Genomic DNA, 19320 nt, shown 5'->3' with positions numbered 1-19320 from the left:
ACTTTCATTCAATTTAGTAAATTCTGCATAACAAAAATGACAAGATTATAGACCTACTAAAATCTATTACATATTTATTTCCTATATTTTACAATAATCTATTACACATTATTTGGAAATTTCTTATATGTTTATAGGAATTTTATTACTACTATGGTAACATAGTACACCGTAACTTATTTCAAATCTATGATAATGTAGGGAAAATAGTAATTATTATGTAATTTGTGTGTCTGGAAGGATCCTTTAATAAAAGATTCTGTAAACATATCAAGAAGAGGTGTTTAACAAGCTGTCTTTGAAATGTTTACATTAATCATTTCTAAAATATCCATGGAAATGTAGGAAAAATAATTCACTTTTACATTTTTATGGTAGTGTGGGTAGACATTGTAGTTTAGAATATCATAATTTTAGCATTGTGGCGCACATTTATAGCAATTTAATGTGCATTTAATACATTTCTTAAATTAATTTAGTGTTATTTTATAGCAATTTTGTACAGTTATGCATTAAAAAAAATACAAAATACAAATCTGTCACCTGTCAGAAATTTGTGACAATTTCACACAAAATGTAAGATAGGCTACAATGGCAAAAGTAAATGACATTTATTCCAAATATAGATTGATTTCATATAAATGTATTATAATTTATTGTAATTTTGCACAACAGCTGTTAAAGTAAAAACTTGTTGCAGTTGATATATCTGCTGTACGTTGACATAAAAATGTCTCCACATCAGATTGTGCAGATGGACACATGAAGAAAAGTACCAGAAATCCTACACCTTCATAACATTATGAGAAAACATTGCTTTGCAGTTGTGAAAAGTATGTTAGTCCTTTAGCAAAAATTTCCATTTCTGTTAAACTCACATAAAAAACAGCACACAGGTTGTAATGTGCTTAATAAAGTCACACAGGACACAAAAGTGGAATGTTTAAAAATAATTTTATTAGGAATTTTAAAAAGTGTTTTTTTTTCCCCAAAGGAATAAACATGACAGGAAAAAAAAAGAAAATCAGAAAAATGTTAGTGTTGACAAGATTGTTTATTTTTCAGTGAAATCAGCTTCAAAGTCTGAAATACTGCGGTCGCCCCGCAGCAGTGACAGCAGAGTGTTTCTACATGTAAGACCTGGTTTTTTGTCGATCGAGAGTGCTTTGTTCTTAAACATTCGAAGGAAAACACGTTATCATGATCGGCCAGTGCAACATCCCAGTAGCTCTGAAAATAATCGTTTTGGTCTAAAAAATAGCCGTCACATTAAGTACAGTCTGTGACCTCCAGTGGATATGCAGTGATGGATGGAGGGGGGGTGGGGGTGGTGTGAGCAGGTAAACAAGAGTTAATACGACCCCGACTTTCCCGCTGGAAAAGCCCACCTTTTCCTAAAAAGGTCCAACCATCCACACTTTGACATAGATGTTAATGGTAATAATATAAAAGTCGGATTAAAATTTCAACATTTGCAACTGAGGTACCATCCCCCCAAAAAACAGCACATGGCACATTGGAACCAATGTGTGTAAAACCATATGACAAGCTCACGCAAACATCAACACAACCTGCAGAGGGACTCAGTCGTCACTAACGTGTGCGACTGCTCCTACATACTCCTCCTTCATTTCCCTTCACAAACAATCATCACTTATTGAAAATCACAGTTAAAACAACAATATGATAAAAGTAAGAAAATAGCATGTTTTTATTTCCTCTCCTGACAGAGGAGTGTTTTCCACACCTTATCTCCTCAAAAGTAGTAAGTAGTGTTGATCCAGCCTCTCTCCTGCTCAACTCAGAGGGTTTCAACTCTGAGGCAGCTTCTGAATTTGATAAAAGACTCACATGACACATCATTATTTATAAACGCCTGGAGAGAAATACAGTATATGGCTGGTCTAACATAGACAGACAAGCCGAAATGTTCTTGACCTCCGTGTGACACTATCATACGTAACAACCAAGCTTTCCAACACATAAGGTTTGATGAAAGAAGCAATTTGTCCAAAAGCCTCCCACCTCCCAGAAACAAAAATTAGCAGAACCCTCCCACCCAGAAACCAGTCATATTTACAATATCTTACAAAACTGTACACCTCATGAAGGCCTATTACATAACTGTGACTAATGACCGTTGTGGTCTGACCATTATTAGTGTAACAAGTCAATGTTTAAAAACCTACCAAGATATACACTTTGTGACACATTTTCAAGAAATAGTATTAATCCCAAATGTTAAAATTCAGTATGAACTACTGACAAATATACAGTTTTCCAGTACATATTACAACTCCTGACCTTCAAACAGGCGTCACCTGGAGATTTAACTCCTCTCTTCTCAGAAAGATCAGGTTACAAGACGTCGAATGACCCAATAAAACACAGCCAAAACAGATCATGAAATAACGCAGCCATCACAAAAATAACAGCGAGGTGAAACATGACAGAAAATAAAACACACAAAAAAATACAGCATCTGAACGTGTTGCTATTACATGTAGTGATAAACTTTTTCACTCCTTTTGTGACGTTTTTTTTTTTTTTTCAACATTTTTCTTTTTTTCCAGCGAGGTGGAGTTTAGTGAGGTGTCAGTAGGGCCGACCGGATGTGGCTGACACCAGGGTGGGGTGTTTGGGTGGGGTGGGGGTGGGAGGTTCAGCCACCCCAGCCGGAGACGTGGACTGGACAGAGACGGGCCCAGATCAGCTCCGAAGCAGCTTCAACTCCTTCCAGCTCTCAGTCTACAGCTCTGCACTGACACACAAAGCAGCCCAATTACTCACAGGTTAGATAAAAGCCAAACAGTCTCATGTGTTACTCTGTGTTGCTCCAGGTCTGACTCACGCTCTCAGTGATAGCCGTTAGTGAAGGCCGTGGCAATCAAAGGGCCCTGTAAGAGCAAGGTCAATTTACTGTTAGAAAATGCACATTTCAAATTCACCTGTTCTAAAAAACTAAATAAAAATGAGAATATCCATATACTGTATTCGACTCTTAGGGGAAAACCACTGAAATATTCCCCCCAAAAATAAATGTTTGTACAGTTGGCTAATGGTGAAAGAAAACCTATTGTGTTGTTGCTGGATCTGCCTGTACTTTTTCTTCCTGTGTTATTTATTTAGTAGTGGATGCAACATCAGCATCAGTACCGGGAACGTTAAAGCAACAGTTTAATATTTTAAGAAATGCTCTTATTCACTTTCTTGCAGAGGCAGATGAAAAGATCGATACCTTCTGTCAGTTCAACAGAATGCAATCATCAGCAGAGGGTTAGCTTAGCTTAGCACAAAGGGCTAAAAACAGGGGGGAACATCCACCCTGCTCTGTTAACGTCTACTAACGCCTGTAATGCTCACTAATTACCATGCTGTAGCTTGTTTCTGTAACAGCTCAATGAAAGCTTTTGTGTAAGGCCACTGCTATACTTCGGCATGTATGCGTGGGTCCATGTCACAGTAATTTTGTCGTCTCCTGAAATCCACGAGAGTCCAAATGGACCACACAAGGATGTTTATGTGCAGGCCAAGATTTCTATGACTACACTACGAGGGCAATAGTGCAGAATAGATATACTACCGTTTAAAAGTTTGGGGTCCCTTGGAAATGTCCTTTTTTTTAAACATTAAATGAATCAGGAATACAGTCCAGACATTGTTAATGTGGTAAATGACTATTCTAGCTGGAAATTTTTAATGGAATATCTCCATAGGGGTACAGAGGCCCATTTCCAGCAACTATCACTCCTGTGTTCTAATGCTACATTGTGTTAGCTAATGGTGCTGAAAGGCTAATTGATGGATAGAAAACTTTTGTGCAGTTATGTTAGCACATGAATAAAAGTGTGAGTTTTCATGGAAAACATGAAATTATCTGGGCGACCCCAAGCTAGTGAACGGCAGTGCAGACACGACTTACTGCACATGTATAGAACAGAGTCTTCCTATCAGATTGCAGCATACTAGAAAAGTAGTGTAATAACAACAACTTCACAGCTCTTTGTGTGAGAATAATCGAGGCTTAAACGTGCTCTGCTACATGTGCTGCAGATGGCGCTGATAATATCGTAAACTATGCAGTCAGAGTCACTCTACTGGACAAACCATGTGATGACACCATTTCTAAGCACTCTGTAAAAACAGTTATCATATTGGCGAATATTCAACACATAATAAACATGTCAATATTGGCTGATTATAGTACCAGATCAATATATCGGTCGTGGTCCTGCTGGGGATTATCCTGATTGTCCAGTAAGTTAAGCAAGTCGTCTCAGATACTCATCAGGCTTTTTCCTGTGTTTAAACTTCCAGTTTTGTGTCTTCTTAAGGCCATTTAAGGCTGACTTCATGCCAGCTTTTCTCCACAGTTTGAGCATCACATTGAAACAGCAGTTACCACAAACAACCGTTGCGCCAACTCACAAGCAGGTGCCTAACAACTCCTTGTTGCTACTGTGTTTCAGGTTACATTCTGCAGCCTACTGAGCCTCCCATTCTTTATCAGTTCTCACAATTTGTTTTCTTACTTGTTGAGGCAGTTCCTCCTCACACGCAACCATGCTGCATGAGACACAACCCACACAAAACTGACAAAGCTGTTGTGTTCACATGTTCCTTTAACAACCTTGTTCATGGAGATATATCTAGTTTCCAGTCTCTGTGAAAAGCTGACCAGCTGATGGGTGTAGCCTTACATTTAATGGCCAGACAGGAGTGTGGTATCGATTTTCTCATCTGATTCAACATGTAGTGATGAGCCACAGCTAAACAGGGACTGCAGATTCTCTTCTGTTTACATAATCTTGTTTCCTAATGTCATTTAGAAATTAGTATAATTTTACAAAAAAATTAATAGTACTGGACTAGATGTACCAGCTGTACATAACCTGTAGCTGTAGTTATGCTAAGGAGCAGACATTATTAAAACACAGAACTCTAATACATATTCAGTGGCGATGCTAACTCACCCCCAGACTGTGGCTGAATCCAGTGCTCGGGGCAGGGCTGGCAGCACTGAGGTAACTGCTGACGGCCGACTCCTGACTGGCTGTTCCATAAAGCTCCGCCATCGGACCTGGACTGCTTGTACCTAAAAATCCAGCTGAGCGAGACGGAGTGGAGCCTGAAATTGAAATAATGTTAGACTTAAACTGCTGTAATATCCACAAATCAAGGTTTGTTACCTGTATTAAATCACTTACAGGTGACATCTAACAGTCTAAATCTCTAAATGCATGAAAGTTGAGAGACGTTTTATCTTTAAAAATCACCAAGAGGACACCATTTATCAAAGCCAGAAACGGTAAAAACACAAAGAATTAGATGAACTTTCCAATGGTTCTTGAATTACTCATCTAAGATGTGTTGCTCTGTCACAAAACTAAGCATAAATCATGATATTTCCCAGAATCCCAGTATTCCACACTGTTGACACCAAGCTGGTTGCATTAGTTGGTATTGAGGGTTAACTTATTTAAATTCTATTCTTTAAATGAGCGTGCTTTGAATGAACTTAAAAAAATCATAGAAAGAATTTCCACATAATTAAATGGCTTTCTCTAGGCATTGTGCATTTGAGTTCAGATAACTTGATTTACTCAAACTAGATTAACTTGATTCACCGAAGTTTACTTGACAAATCTGAATTAGGTTTGACCAACTACACTGAAAAAGGTTAGATCAACTATTAGGAAATGAGTCAAATGAACCCTAACAAATGAAGTTAACTCAAGTAAACTACATTGGTTCCAGCTTAAGTAAATAAGTGAAGTGAGTCAAGTTTGTTAAGTTGGATGTGGCGGGGCAGCTGTGGCTCAGGTGGTAGAGCGGGTCGTCCAATGATCGAAGGGTCGGCGGTTCGATTCCCGCTCTGTGTGCTGCTTCTCACACTGGAGTATGAATGCGTGTGAATGTTGGTGGTGGTCGGAGGGGCCGTAGGCGCAGATTGTCAGCCACGCTTCCGTCAGTCTGCCCCAGGGCAGCTGTGGCTATAAATGTAGCTTACCACCGCCGAGTGAGAATGTGTGAGTGAATGAATAACGGATTCATTGTGAAGCGCTTTGAGTGCCTTGAAAAGCGCTATATAAATCTAATCCATTATTATTATTATTATTATAATTCATCCATGCTTTATGAAAGCAATTTAATCATGTGGAAATTCTTTCCATGATTTTTTTTAAGTTCAGTCAAAGAGTTATTTTGTTGAGTGAGTCTAATTTTAAACACTGCCAAAAATAAACCACTTGCTATAACCAGATTGTGTAAAAAATAAGATTCAGGGACTTTTCAGCTGAACTGCAGGCTGTGTGTTCACAGAGCCAAGAGGAGACAAGTAGGGAGACAAATTAAAAATGTAGGTAGTAAAACATGTAGAGTTACCATTTATTCCATTATTGGTAACACTTTTGGGCACGTAGAAATATGATGAATTGTTGATTTCAGGTCTTTGAGAATTTTTGGAAAATAAATAATCAGAGAAATTAACCTGCTATTTTTACATATTTTAACATTTTCAGCATTATAAATTGTGTTATACGGCACAAAGGATATTTTTGAGCTCTCTCTCCTTCTAGTTGTGCTTGTGCTGTTTCCATAGAGGTGCAGGATTTTGCAGTAAAAATGTGACAGGAGCAAAAACACTTGGGGTTCAAAGGGTTAAAATAATACAGAGTACACAGCTATTAAAATGATTAATATCAGTTAAAAAAACCAAGGAAATATCGTTCAGTCTAAATCGTACCTGCTTTAGTGCTATAGATAAGAGAGCACTGAATAGAATAATGAAGAGGACTTAAATATTAAAATGTAAATTTTCTAACCTATAAGGATTTAAAGTCATTTCTTTAATCTGCCTTTTATTGAATGAGCAAAATCAAATGTATCTCATTTTTAGCCACAGCAGCAGCGCAGGTCATGGGATGGAAATGGCAATCAGATGATTCCCCGCTTCAGACCAGGTAGATATTGGAGTAAAATATCTCAACTTCTGACGACTTGTGATAACAATCTGATAGAAACATTTACTGCCTTTTACATTACTTCAGTCTGTGATCTGTAATAGTAATGCTGTTCCTGCCAGTGGCCATCAGGAAATGTTAGCAAGTAAATTATTTGTTTTGTTGGCAGTCATTTCAGAAGTTCCTACCTCTGACTACTGCTGCCGCCGCCGCTGCTGCTGCCATTGGTCCGTACGCTGTGAGAGGAATGGCTGAAGGGAGCAAGAAGAAAAGCTCCAGGTTAAACATTGTGGTTTGAAAGCACACGACAGGCAGCTGTAGCGTAACTTAAGGCCTCGCTCCAGTGACCGCAGAAACTTTACGAACATTTTAAAAAGCATGAACAAGATAACATTAAAACTGCCAGTTAGAGCGCTGCTGATAATCACACTAGACATCATTTTATCATATAAAAAAAATGAATCCCAACCCTTCCCCATTACTGTCAGCAGTCCTGCCTGCAGATAGAACCCGAGGAGGACCGACAAACACAAACATGCAAACCAAAGAGTGATGAGGTGTTGGTGCTAACATGGCGTGTAGCAGACTGACATCATGCTGCTTGTAAAGTCCAGAGGAGGGACTGACTGACCTGTGAGCTCAGGGGGGTGGGGTGAAGTCAGAAGGGGAGTCCTCTCTAAGTGGAACTCTAAAACAGAAACATCAGAGTGCTGTTGAGACACACACCACCACCGCCAACACACACTTACACACACACATGTAAAGACAGGGAGACACCTCAGAGGTGAGGAAGTACAACACACAGGGCTGGAGAAACGCAAACAGGAATTAAAGGATAGAAAGATGCTTCAAAGTCCAAGAAGTGGAGTAAAATATTACACAGTAATCATTCTGAAAGAGCAAAAAAAAATAAAGAAAGTGTCACAATTTTGTCATACAATCTTCAATCCAAAGGAGTTATTTCAATGTTAGGAGATAAAGTGTCATATCTTTCTTTGGTTGGCATCTAATTTTGGAGTTATTGCTCAGATCACCATCACACACTGCACTAAAATACACTGCACACACTCGCACACACACACACACACACGGTAAACAGATGCAATTCCACTCCCTGATATTTACAAGCAGCCATTTACACTCACAGTGTTTCATGTGCTTCTATGGAAACATGTTTGTATTTGCGACAGTGTGTCTGCTGTCAGTTCAATGTAAACCTACTCTGAGATGGAAAAAATACTGACTGTCCCACATAATATTAATGGAAATCCTCAGTATTGGTTCGCAGTCCAAAAGGTACCTGAGACTTTAAATGTCAAAATCTTACATATACAGTCGTTCCTAAAGCAGTGGTCAGACTGCCCAGCCTGTTGTAAGACACTGAGGGTGGGCTGATTTTCACAAAACAAATAATGATTAATTAGAAATAGCATATTTGTATTATTAGAATAGGTGATTTTTTTCTTAAAAAAGCTGTTGTTCCCACAATAAAGTGCTTATTTAGTACTACAGTTTATTCATAAATTACTTTAACTGATGTATGCTGCTGCTTACTTATATTAAATTACTATGAATTATATTATGACCGATAATTTTCTTTTCTATGTCCTGTTTTTGAATAAGTCTATTAGTGTGTATATACAGCTGCAACATATGTTTGCTTCAACCATCTCCAGACACAGTGGGAGCCACAAGTCTCTGGCAGTGATATTTAGGGGGTCGGGGGCTGAAAAGTTTGGGAACCTCTAATTAATACGTGAACAAACCTGACAATTTCCAGCTCAGAGAGTCATCAGAGTGCAGAGTAGAAGGGAAACAGGTGGATTTGAAGGCATAGTATACGGAAATTTTATTTTTATATATATATATATATATATATATATATATATATATATATATATATATATATATATATGTATAGTCACCTTTTTAAGATTGCTTTTAATGCTTAACTGTTTTATGCTTTTATACCTGCTGTCTTTTATTTGACTGATTTTGCTTTTATTTCATGCCTGTAAAGTGTCTTTGAGTGCCGAAACAAAACAAATAAAATGTATAATAATAATAATAATAATAATAATAATAATAATAATAATAATAATAATAATAATAATAATAATAATAATTATTATTATTATTATTATTATTATTATTATTATTATTATTATTATTATTATTGTATTTTAGGGCAATAAAAACAAAGTGCACACACTGAGTGTATAGACTCTCAGGGCCTCTGATCACACTATGATTTAATCAGTATGTTTCATGAGGAATACATTGTTGTTTTACTCTTTTGGGATGTTTTACCATCCTGTTTAACTAAGTGTTCTCATTTCTCAAATGTTTTCTTTCTGCCTATGTGTTTCATCATCATAATTTCCCCTCAATTTATACTGTTTTGGTGGAGGTCAATGTTCTAAGCTTTAAAGGACATAAAGGGTTTTTATATTTAAAATCAGAGTGGCTCTAATAGTTTCTGGACTGTTGACAAATCATAAGAACTTCCATGAACAGGAAGTTGAATAGTCACTGTTCATCTCTACTTGACCAACGATCCTATCCTTGAAGAGCATCTGAATTTGTATTTCTTACACTTCTTGTTTGTCTCTATGTGTTCCTGCTGTCGATTTTGTATTTGCATAGGATATGGTTAAAGGTTATTCAATTCATAAGACACCATTTTCAATTTTTGTTTCCAGATTATTAATTCAGTATGAGATTCCTCTCCATTCAACCACATTTCTGTCTGCTGCTCAGTGAATTATTACATTTATAGATGCACACTGCTCACTACACAACAACATTTACTATCAAACATGCAATTCTACTTGACATATATTCTGACATTTGAGTAAAATACGCTGCAAGTCATTCAAACAGTTTTTAACTTGATAGCGACCACAAGTTCTGATTCAATTACTAAATGCAGTGTGTGAATCTGTAAAACATTTAAAAATAATTTTAGCATCTGGTTTCATTGTATTAGAAGTAATGTATTAGAAGAAAATGTCATTCTACCAGGGACCATGTTCAGTCATGAACACCTGCTGACTAAATGTCTTTGTATTTATTTCTGAATCAATGTGACAGAAACGTGTCGGGGTGCATGAGGAGCAGGAGGTGTGTTGTGATTACCCGGGAACTGGTAGGTGTATCCCGGAGTGATGCCGGCATAGCTGCGACTGGTGTAGGTGGCAGTCTGGAAGCCTGGGTAACCTGAGGGAACAACATCACTGTTAATATCCAGTTCACATCAACCATCGAGAAAGGAACAAACACTGGATGATGTCACAGTGGTGGCAATGACACACAAAGGAAATTCTGAAAACAAAATGGAGTAACAGGTGTGAGTGGTTGTGCTGCCCCCTAACAGTGAAGCCTTGTACAAGCTGCAGGTGGATGATATTCTACACCTGCGGTCTGGATTTCTTCAGGACAACACTGAGCATCTTAGTGTCTTTGTCTTCAGTTTCACTCTCAGCAGCGAACACTACACACAGATTTGTCTGACACCTCGGAGGGACGCCCTCTCAGCGACGTTTAGAGGAATTACAAGCAAAGCGAGATGACAAAATGTATTACTTGTTTGATTTTTCCCTCGCATGGTGTCATGTTCCTTCATCTGCTCCGACCGAACAAGTCAAACACTAAAGACAGTAGTTCTCACACTGAACAGTAGGTGGTAGCATTGGAGTGGAAAGTTTGGCTTCGGATCACAAACAGGTCCTAACTATCATTAACACGACACCAAACTGTTAGAAAACGCTTCAGCCGTAGTGCAGAGGGTAATTTTCCAAGTAATAAAAACGTCTATTCTGCTAATTTTACCCCCTCAGAACCAGCTGCTCATGAAGAGCGTCACTAAGCTGAGAGAACACTTGTTGAAATGTCTTCTCTGGCTCTTTAGGGACCTTCGAAACTGTTGAAAAACTATCCCTGATGATGTCACAGTGATGTCATCAGAGTTATCTTGGTCTGAGCCTCCGACCAAAAGAACGCAAACTGGAGGTTAAAGGTTTAAAGCGGGTGTAATAAAAGGTGCTATTGAGGAGCCTTACGGGAACCAATTTATCCAACATTTTTGGAGCCTGACTAATACCAGACACAGAGTCAGTGTGTCTCTCAGGCTTCTGTTTGGGCCACTCTTTTTAGAAAAGCGTCACTTGTGATTCCCTCAAGTGCAATATTAAGCTGCTGGTGAAATGTAGGAAAGTACATTTACTCAAGCCCCGTATTGTACTAACAAATGTGAAGTACTTGTACTTTATTTGAGTCTTTTTTATGACAATGTTTTACTCTACAATGTGAACATATTGTACTTTTTTCTTTTCTGCGTAAAGAACACGTGTAGCATGTAAAATATGTTTTGTATAAAATAACTATCCGACAGGTTACACAAGGACACTTGAAATGATTAGTTGATTCATGTGTGGAGCATTTGTGATTGTTGTTTTCTGGTATTTTTACAAAGCAAACAATATTTGAATTATTGGTGAAAATAATCAACAGATTAATCCATAATGAAAATAATCACAAGTTAAAGTTAGATACAAAATAGTTCAAAATTAGCTCCACCTCAACCAATTACAACAGCAAAATCCTGCTCTAATGCTATATTACTGCACTGGTAATAATAATCTAATGATAATATATAATAGTATAACAGTCACATAGGGCATACTTCTGTGCTGAGTAGTTTTACTTTTATTACTTACAGAACATTTTGTAATTATACTTAAATGCTTGAACGCAGAACTTTTACTTTTAAGATTTTTCTTAAGCGTCCACAGGTTTTAACAATTCTGACAAAAAAATGGTGACTATACTTCACGTATTTTGCTACTTAAATGTTGAATTTGTTTCTTTGTCTTTTCCCTGCTCTGTGTAAACACAACCTGCATTTGAACCCCAGTTCATCTGAAAAATCCCTTAATTCTGGTAATATAACTGTTGCACACAGCTGAGACAGCAATGGCTATTTGTTTGTGCTGAGAAGGGCAAATTTTTTTGCTTTTTACAGAATCTGCTTCCTTCAAACGGTTTATTTTTTAGCAATTTTTTAAATGAGACATGTAGAATAAATTAAATATCTCAATTTTAAGCTTAGATGTGGTTCCTTTTCCCAGCAAAACTGAAGTCACACATAATTATTTCCAGCCAATTGGAAAGTTGAAAATCTTCTCCTTCCTGCTATAATAACTAATGATTTTTAAAAAAAAATAGCATAGCTTTCAACTCACTGATGGATTTTTCATACATTTACAATTGTACTTGTATAAAAGCGTGCAACCAGTCACAATCATAAAGTAATGTATAACTGGCCAGGATCAGGCATTACCACGTAACTAAAGCAGTTTCACTATGCTTCCAGTCTCTAAGGTTTGGATAATCAAAGCTACATGGAGGAGAACTCTAAGCTGAAGTGAAGCAGTCCACTGCAGCGGTCAGCTTCCTCCCCATGAGGCAGCATGTGACCTTTCAGGCAGCTGGGCCTTTAACTGCAGGAGTAGTCACTGTGAAGTTCAGGTGTGCAGCCGCATCCTTCCTGATCAATACTAACTTACCCAGCATACCGATGCCCAGCATGAAGGCGTCCATCCCATAGGGCATCACCCGAGAGCGCCCCCTGGCCGAGCCAGTGGGGGACATCACCTCCTTGGGCTGAGCTTTCTTACACTCCACCTGTTTCCACACAAAAGAACACAAATCAGCACTCCTGGTTTTCTAAATGACGTAACTGCGATCTGAAAATGAGGCTCACCATTTTGTTATTGATCTCATGGAAGTGGATCTCGCAGACTTTCTCCACCACATCCTCGTTCTCGAACGTTACAAAGCCGAACCCTGATGAGCACAAGACAAGTTCACGCAACAACAACAACAACAACAACAACAAAAAATCACACAATATGGTGGAATTAGCCTCTCTGTACACTGGTATAGCTAACAGTCTGCAGTAATTAGTGCTGTAATAGCCGCTTAACACATTTGCCCCCCTCCTCTCCTCCCCCACCCCCACCCCCCACCCCCTCCGCCGATGCTGCTATTCTGCACTCATCCTTTTTCTTCCCTCCCTTCCTGGCCAGAAGGCCCGGGCAAAGCTGGTAGGCTGTCATAATCGATCAATCGCAGGGTGGGGAGGAGGCGCTTAAGGAGGCTTTATCCTGATCCCGATTAACGGACTGGCTAATTAGACTAGCCTCGTTCGTCTCCTCCAGCTCAGCCCACAGGAAGGAGAATCTGTGGGGGGTGGAGGTGGTGGTGGGGGGGGTGGAGGTGGGGGAGATCAATAGACACCCGGGAAAGACAGCGAGGAAGAGCTGGAAAAGAGCCGGAGAGCAGAGGGCAAGAGACGAGGGGCAGCGGAGAGGGTCAGTCCGGCTCACCTCTGTGCCTGTTGGTGGTCTTGTCGAACATGAGCATGGCGTCGTCGACCTGAGGGGAGACAAACAACACAGTTTTTTTAACTCTCTCTCTCTCGCCACGCGGCATATTGCCTGACCTCAGCCCTTCTCAAGTTCTGCAGGGAGGCTCAGCAACAGATGGACAGAGGGGAGGAGGAGGGGGGAGGGAGGGAGGCGGCGGAGGGACCAGAGACGAGCGACAGGTTACAAAGAGGAGGCCCGAGGGGGCAAGGACGGGAAAATATGCTGAAATACTGTACAACGAGGCCCGGTGGCTCGTAATGGGTGGCAGAAAAAGTTGGAAGTTTGCTGCTAAACTGCACAATCCTTCTACAGAGAGCCCATAATCCAACCCCCCACCTCCCTTCAAAGTTTGACATTCCCATGGCAACTGTACAAAAAAAAAAAAAAGGCTCGAGCCAACATCAAATATGCTTTATGAATGGTGGAAGAGTGCCAGTGAGACAAAGAGGGCCGCAAAGAGAGAAACGCTGACACAAGAAAAGTAGCCGGTCACAAGCAGAAAGGTGAATCCTGTGGGCAGGTGGAGACTCGATGAGTAGGGGGGGAGCTGATAGCGAGAGGAATAGCGACAGGTGGAGATATGGTGAAAGAGAGCTCGGAGAGTCCTGAGAGTGAGAGAGAGAGCGAGGGAGGGAGGGAGGGAGGGAGGGAGGGAGGGAGGGAGGGAGGGAGAGGGAGGAAGAAGAAAAAGATTGGGTCAAAGAGGAAAGGGAGGAAAAAGAAGAGACAAAAGGGAGAGGGAGAGGGAGAACAAAGAGGCCTGGAGGCTTTGTTTGTTGGCACAGTCAGCCATAATTCCTCCTCCTCTTCTCCCTTTGACCTCTCCCTCCAGCCCGGCCTCCCTTTATACAGCAAAGACACAGGTGTCTATTCTATACACACACCCAGAGTTTCTTATGTCAAAGTTGACCTACTCATTTCTCTTCTTTTCTCCCTCTCTTTCTCTCTCGTCACAAGCCGACATGTTTATACTCCGGCCTGCACACGGAGACCCACGTAAACATTTGGTAAATTAATCTGTGCTCTTGGTCTATAATAAGTTTACTGGATATGGTCCACTGAATAATTTGTCATAGTCACATAGGAGTGTCAGCACAGTGTGACTCTGTGTGTGTGTGTGTGTGTGTGTGTGTGTGTGTGTGTGTGTGTGTGTGTGTGTGTGTGTGTGTGTGTTTGTGAACCCCAAAGGGCAGTTTGCCTACAGAAAGGTCAAAGGTGAGCCAAGAGTGTCAGTGTGAAAGGGGACCTGTTAGTCGGCCTCTCAAGTCGCTGCTTACTTCCAGCCTGACACTCGCCTGCGACTCTGGATCTCTGCAGGAAACACCGTTCATTTTTGACTTTGACTCCAGATTTCCACGATTTACAACGATCAAGGGTTAGGAGTGCAACACGCTTTTGTGATTCATGCTAAATGGCCACAATCTTAAGTCGAACACACGCAGTCCCCGACGTGAGCCAAAACTGCCCCGGAGGACACAATCGAGAAACAACACAACAACATCTAAACGCCCCAAACGGCGTTAATCGCACATCACAGCTCGATATTTCAAACGCTGGGCATTTTAACGGTGCACCGCCAAACAATATTCCCTCTCATCCTTTTTTTTCCCCACCTCTCATCTTCCCTGTTATCCCCTGCCCATCCCTCTCTGCACTCCTTTGTCCTCACCAGGACGGGACACAAAAGGTCCAGTGAGGCAGTCTAATCAGGAACTTCCATGGATGGCTGGAGCCTACATTTCACCGTCCATCCCTCGATATCTCTCTCGGCAAAAATTCATCTAGGCGTTATGATTGAGGAGGGAGCGCGGAGAAACTGGAGGCCAAGCCTTTTGGCACCGAAAATAAAAGTGCCACGCAGTCGGAAATGTGGCGGCTAAAGCTGAGCCTTTGCATCTTTGACTTTGAAAAGTTTCAAGGGCGTGAGGTGTAGATTGTCCATTTGGAATTTGTCAGGAAAAAAAAAGTTTGCCACATGTGTTTCTTTCTTTTTGCCACGTTTTGCACAAAATCCACAAAAAAGTGAGTTAAAACACTTAAATGTCCCATAATAGTGCTGATAATTTTCACATTCAGGAGAGCTGACAACTCAGTAAACGTCTAATATGCAGATAAGTTCAGAACAAACTAACAAAATATTTGTCTAGCTTTGTATAGAGGCATAATGGCCGTCGTAACTACCCCCCTTCAACACTCACACACACCCCATCTTTGCCCCAGTTCCCTCTCCTACGCCTCCACAAACCTCTCTCAGTAAGACCCTCCCTCCCTTGTCGGTGCCTTTGTCAGCCCATCGTCTATTCTCTGCCCCTGCCTTTCACACTCTTAGAAATACATATATATATATATAAGAAACTTGGGAAAAGTAGAAAAATTGTTGAAAAAAACGCATCCAAGAAACCGAAGGACGAGCGATAAGTTTAGAAGCTTTTGCGAATTTGTCAACTTGTATTTACTATTCCTAAACTCCTGAGTTTGACCCCCACCCAGCACACTCATGCTAACACCCCGAGCACCACCTCATCCCTCCTCCTTCAGAACAAAACCCCTTACCCACAGAATTACTTGGGGACAATGGGCAAGCCAGGTCACCACGGTAACGGGCCGGGGGGGAGGTTGTGGGTAGGAGCAGCTGTTACATCAGATTAATTCAGATTCTGATAATCCCTCCTCCTTCCTCACCATCACCACACACTCACTACAAAACTTTTCTCCCCCTCCTCCTCCCCCTCGGCTCCCTCTTCCAGTCCCCCTCCTCTCTAACTTCGCCTGCTGCTCCCGGAGCCTCTCTTCTCTGCCTCGTTATTTTTCCCGACTCTCCTCCGAGCCTTTTCTCTCCCTCCTTTCTCGCCCTCCTCCTCCTTCGTCGCAGTAACTCCTTCACTTCCAGGCGCTCGCTGCTTGACTCAAAGTGAAGTTTTTCTCCGAGAAATTTCTGGTGAATCAGAATCGGCAGAGCTGGTGTTGCTGCGATAACCTCATGCGAGTCCTTTATGATCCACAGAGTGGCCTTTATTTCGATTCAAAGTCACTCCTTTTTTTGTCACAATAAATCTGACAGCAACTTTAACACTCTGTTGAACGTCACCCACCTTCCCAAACTGGTCAAAGTACTGCTTGACGTCCTCGATGGTTGTGTTCACTGACAGGCCTCCAACAAAGATCTTCTTGGTTCGAGTCACCAGCTGGAAGAAGAACAGAACAGACACTGATGAGCCAGTTCAAACAGAAACACATGCTACAGTTTGGGGACTGTGAAACACCAGTATTCTTGATAACCATGACATTAAAAAATTAAATATTGATATCATGTTAATAATACATATCATAAGATAATACCGTAATTAATCAGTGATACAGTTATGAATATCAGCCACCCTCCACTATTTTGAGAGTCATTCATACGTCAAAAAAGACACAAACACACTAAACAAAGTTAGAAATTTATCATAGATATGGATATTGCGATTATATTGTGAGTTCTTTTTGCCACATTAATCATGTACTGAAAATTGGATACATACCCCACCATCCAAAAGTTTGGGGTCACCCAGACAATTTCATGTTTTCCATGAAAACTCACACTTTTATTCATGTGCTAACATAATTGCACAAGGGTTTTCTAATCATCAATTAGCCTTTCAACACCATTAGCTAACACAATGTAGCATTAGAACACAGGAGTGATGGTTGCTGGAGATGTTCCTCTGTACCACTATGGAGATATTCCATTAAAAATTTCCAGCTAGAATAGTCATTTACCATGTTAACGATGTCTAGACTGATTAATTTAATGTTATCTTAAATAACATTATCTTAAATAACAAAAAAATAAGGACATTTCTAAGTGATGCCAACTTTTTTGTGTATATTTATTATTTTGAAACACATTCAGTGGCAGGTGTTGCTGAATTTGTGGTACTCAGTAACACATCAGAAATAAAATTACAGCTTCCAGTGGCAATACACAATGTTAGTTATCTCTTTAAAGGCCCTAAAAACACTCTAAAATATTACTACAGTAGATTGTATCCTCATGTTAAAGCCTAACTGAGTTGGGAAATAGCAGGAAACCCAACTTCTTTCAGACCAAACATGGACCCAGCAGTTCAACATGTGTAATAGAAAAGTCATAAAATAGATAATTTAAGGTACTATTGCTCCAACAATACTGAAAAATAACAATTTTGACCAGATAAAAACAAAAAAGTACTGCGACAGGCTCCACAAGTTTGTGCTTCTGATTCCTGTGTGGTATTTGCTGACTTACAGATCACAAAATCTTCTTATCAAAAGCACTATTTCCTGCACTGGACATAAAGCCAAACGTTTGACACCTGTGGTTATTTGGGGTTTTCACTTCCTTTACATCACAGCATAGTTTTCACCGCTGACTGTAAGTTTGAAGTCAGAGAACAAAGTGATGGTGTCGTGTTGTTAGCGGTCAGTCAGTGGGTAATTATTTTTCTGAGCATTCAGCGAGATAAACAGATACAAATAGATGCAGGTCGTCCATGGAGTTGTGCCTGACTTGTATTACGTTACAGCAACGCTACAAATAGTCCACCAATTTAGACATATGGACAGTGTAATTGTTTACAATACAAATTGCTTTCTGATCCAACAGTCCGGAACACACTTAGTTCACCACCATAAAGAAAAAGCGACAAATATTCAAGTTCTGGAACCGGTAAATAATGGGGGGGGGTTTGTTTAAAACAATAAACTGAAACAAGTTTTAAAATAGCAGAGCTTCAATTAAAGATTTTCTTCATTGAATATTAATCTGCTGCATACTTTATCAATTAATCCTATTTCTTGTTTAACTCTAAAATGACAGAAAATGGGTAAAAAAGTCAAAAAATGCTTCCCAAAGCCCATGATGGCATCTTTAAATTTGTTGTTTTTCTGTTACCATTTAGTTTAACGGTTGACAAGTTACCCATTAATCATTTCAGCTATAAAAAAACAGGCAAACTAACTAAATAATGAACTAATCATTCAATCAGTACTCTGCACAAGTTAGTCAAAGTAACTCTGGAAAACTACAGTGATGTGAAAATTTGGAAAAACTAAAATGTGACAAAATTTGTCTTGCTAACTTATTCTGTGTAAACTTACCACAATCCCAAAGCAAGAAACAGCAGCTAATGTGAAAGCAGGACACATTTGTCATGACAAATATTAAAAGTCTACACACGGCTCCCCTTAAGCTCACTAGAGTATTCCTTCCTGCTGTTTCCCTCTTTCTGTCTCTCAGTGTGTTAAAGGAAAAGACAAAGTGGCCACGATCAGGACGGAGCACATTGCCCTTGAAATACAATACAGATGTTTATGTGCGCAAAAAAAAAATGCAGCAAGTCTTAAACGCTGTTACACTTTTTGTTAACGTGCACTCAAATAACCATCAGCGGTGCTCGTGTTCATCAGACTATTAACCCAGATAAGACCCCGAAACATTCAACACGCTCCAACCTGCCGTGAACAACACACAACACCAGGAGACGCTTGGACTCACCTTGGGCTGAGCTCTGCGAGGGAATGCCACCTTTGGATCGATCTAAAAGAGAAGATAGAGAGAAACGGAGGTCCGGTTAGTGATGTGCTGCCATACAGACGGACCAGCAACCTGTCGCCTTGCCTTGATGTCTTCTGATATCACAACCTTTTTAACAACTCAGCACTGAAGCTGTAATACATCCATGTTCACCTCCTGACCTAGCACAGGGATTCATCGCTCCTAAATCAAAGCCGTGATGTCAAACACACCTGTTTTTTAAGGTCTGTCATTCTTGTACGTCGTGTTTAAAGACAGACTGGCACCCTTTATGTCTGTGCAGGAAACTCTCGGTGAAGCAGACTTCACATGTACAGTCAGTGTGTCCTCAAACCAACACACTTTAATATCAATGCTTGGTTGCTGTAGA

The 19320-nt window shown here is 40.1% G+C and overlaps 1 protein-coding gene across 3 annotated transcripts in view; it reads right to left on the bottom strand.

Annotated features, from left to right (window-relative positions):
* Positions 1 to 1763: 1763 nt before the first annotated feature.
* LOC111574306 (musashi RNA binding protein 1b) overlaps positions 1764 to 19320 on the bottom strand; it is a 30477-nt gene continuing 12920 nt past the window's right edge. Inside the window, exons 5-15 of one of the 3 annotated variants that reach the window (XM_055008807.1) lie at positions 18912 to 18953; positions 16486 to 16578; positions 13352 to 13400; positions 12727 to 12809; positions 12530 to 12647; positions 10101 to 10181; positions 7594 to 7650; positions 7151 to 7213; positions 4974 to 5128; positions 2852 to 2897; positions 1764 to 2761 (exon numbers count right to left, since the gene is read on the bottom strand). In XM_055008807.1, the coding sequence (XP_054864782.1) occupies positions 2856 to 2897; positions 4974 to 5128; positions 7151 to 7213; positions 7594 to 7650; positions 10101 to 10181; positions 12530 to 12647; positions 12727 to 12809; positions 13352 to 13400; positions 16486 to 16578; positions 18912 to 18953 (783 nt within the window). In that variant the 3' untranslated portion in view covers positions 1764 to 2761; positions 2852 to 2855. The remainder of the gene's footprint in view (positions 2762 to 2851; positions 2898 to 4973; positions 5129 to 7150; positions 7214 to 7593; positions 7651 to 10100; positions 10182 to 12529; positions 12648 to 12726; positions 12810 to 13351; positions 13401 to 16485; positions 16579 to 18911; positions 18954 to 19320) is intronic. The other 2 variants (XM_055008805.1, XM_055008806.1) reach the window with 2 other exon arrangements.

The sequence above is a fragment of the Amphiprion ocellaris genome, unplaced genomic scaffold, assembly GCF_022539595.1.
Source record: "Amphiprion ocellaris isolate individual 3 ecotype Okinawa unplaced genomic scaffold, ASM2253959v1 Aocel_unscaffolded227, whole genome shotgun sequence".
Lineage (NCBI taxonomy): Eukaryota > Metazoa > Chordata > Actinopteri > Pomacentridae > Amphiprion > Amphiprion ocellaris.
Note: the sequence above shows the minus strand (reverse complement) of the source record. Positions and strands in the feature narration are given on the sequence as shown.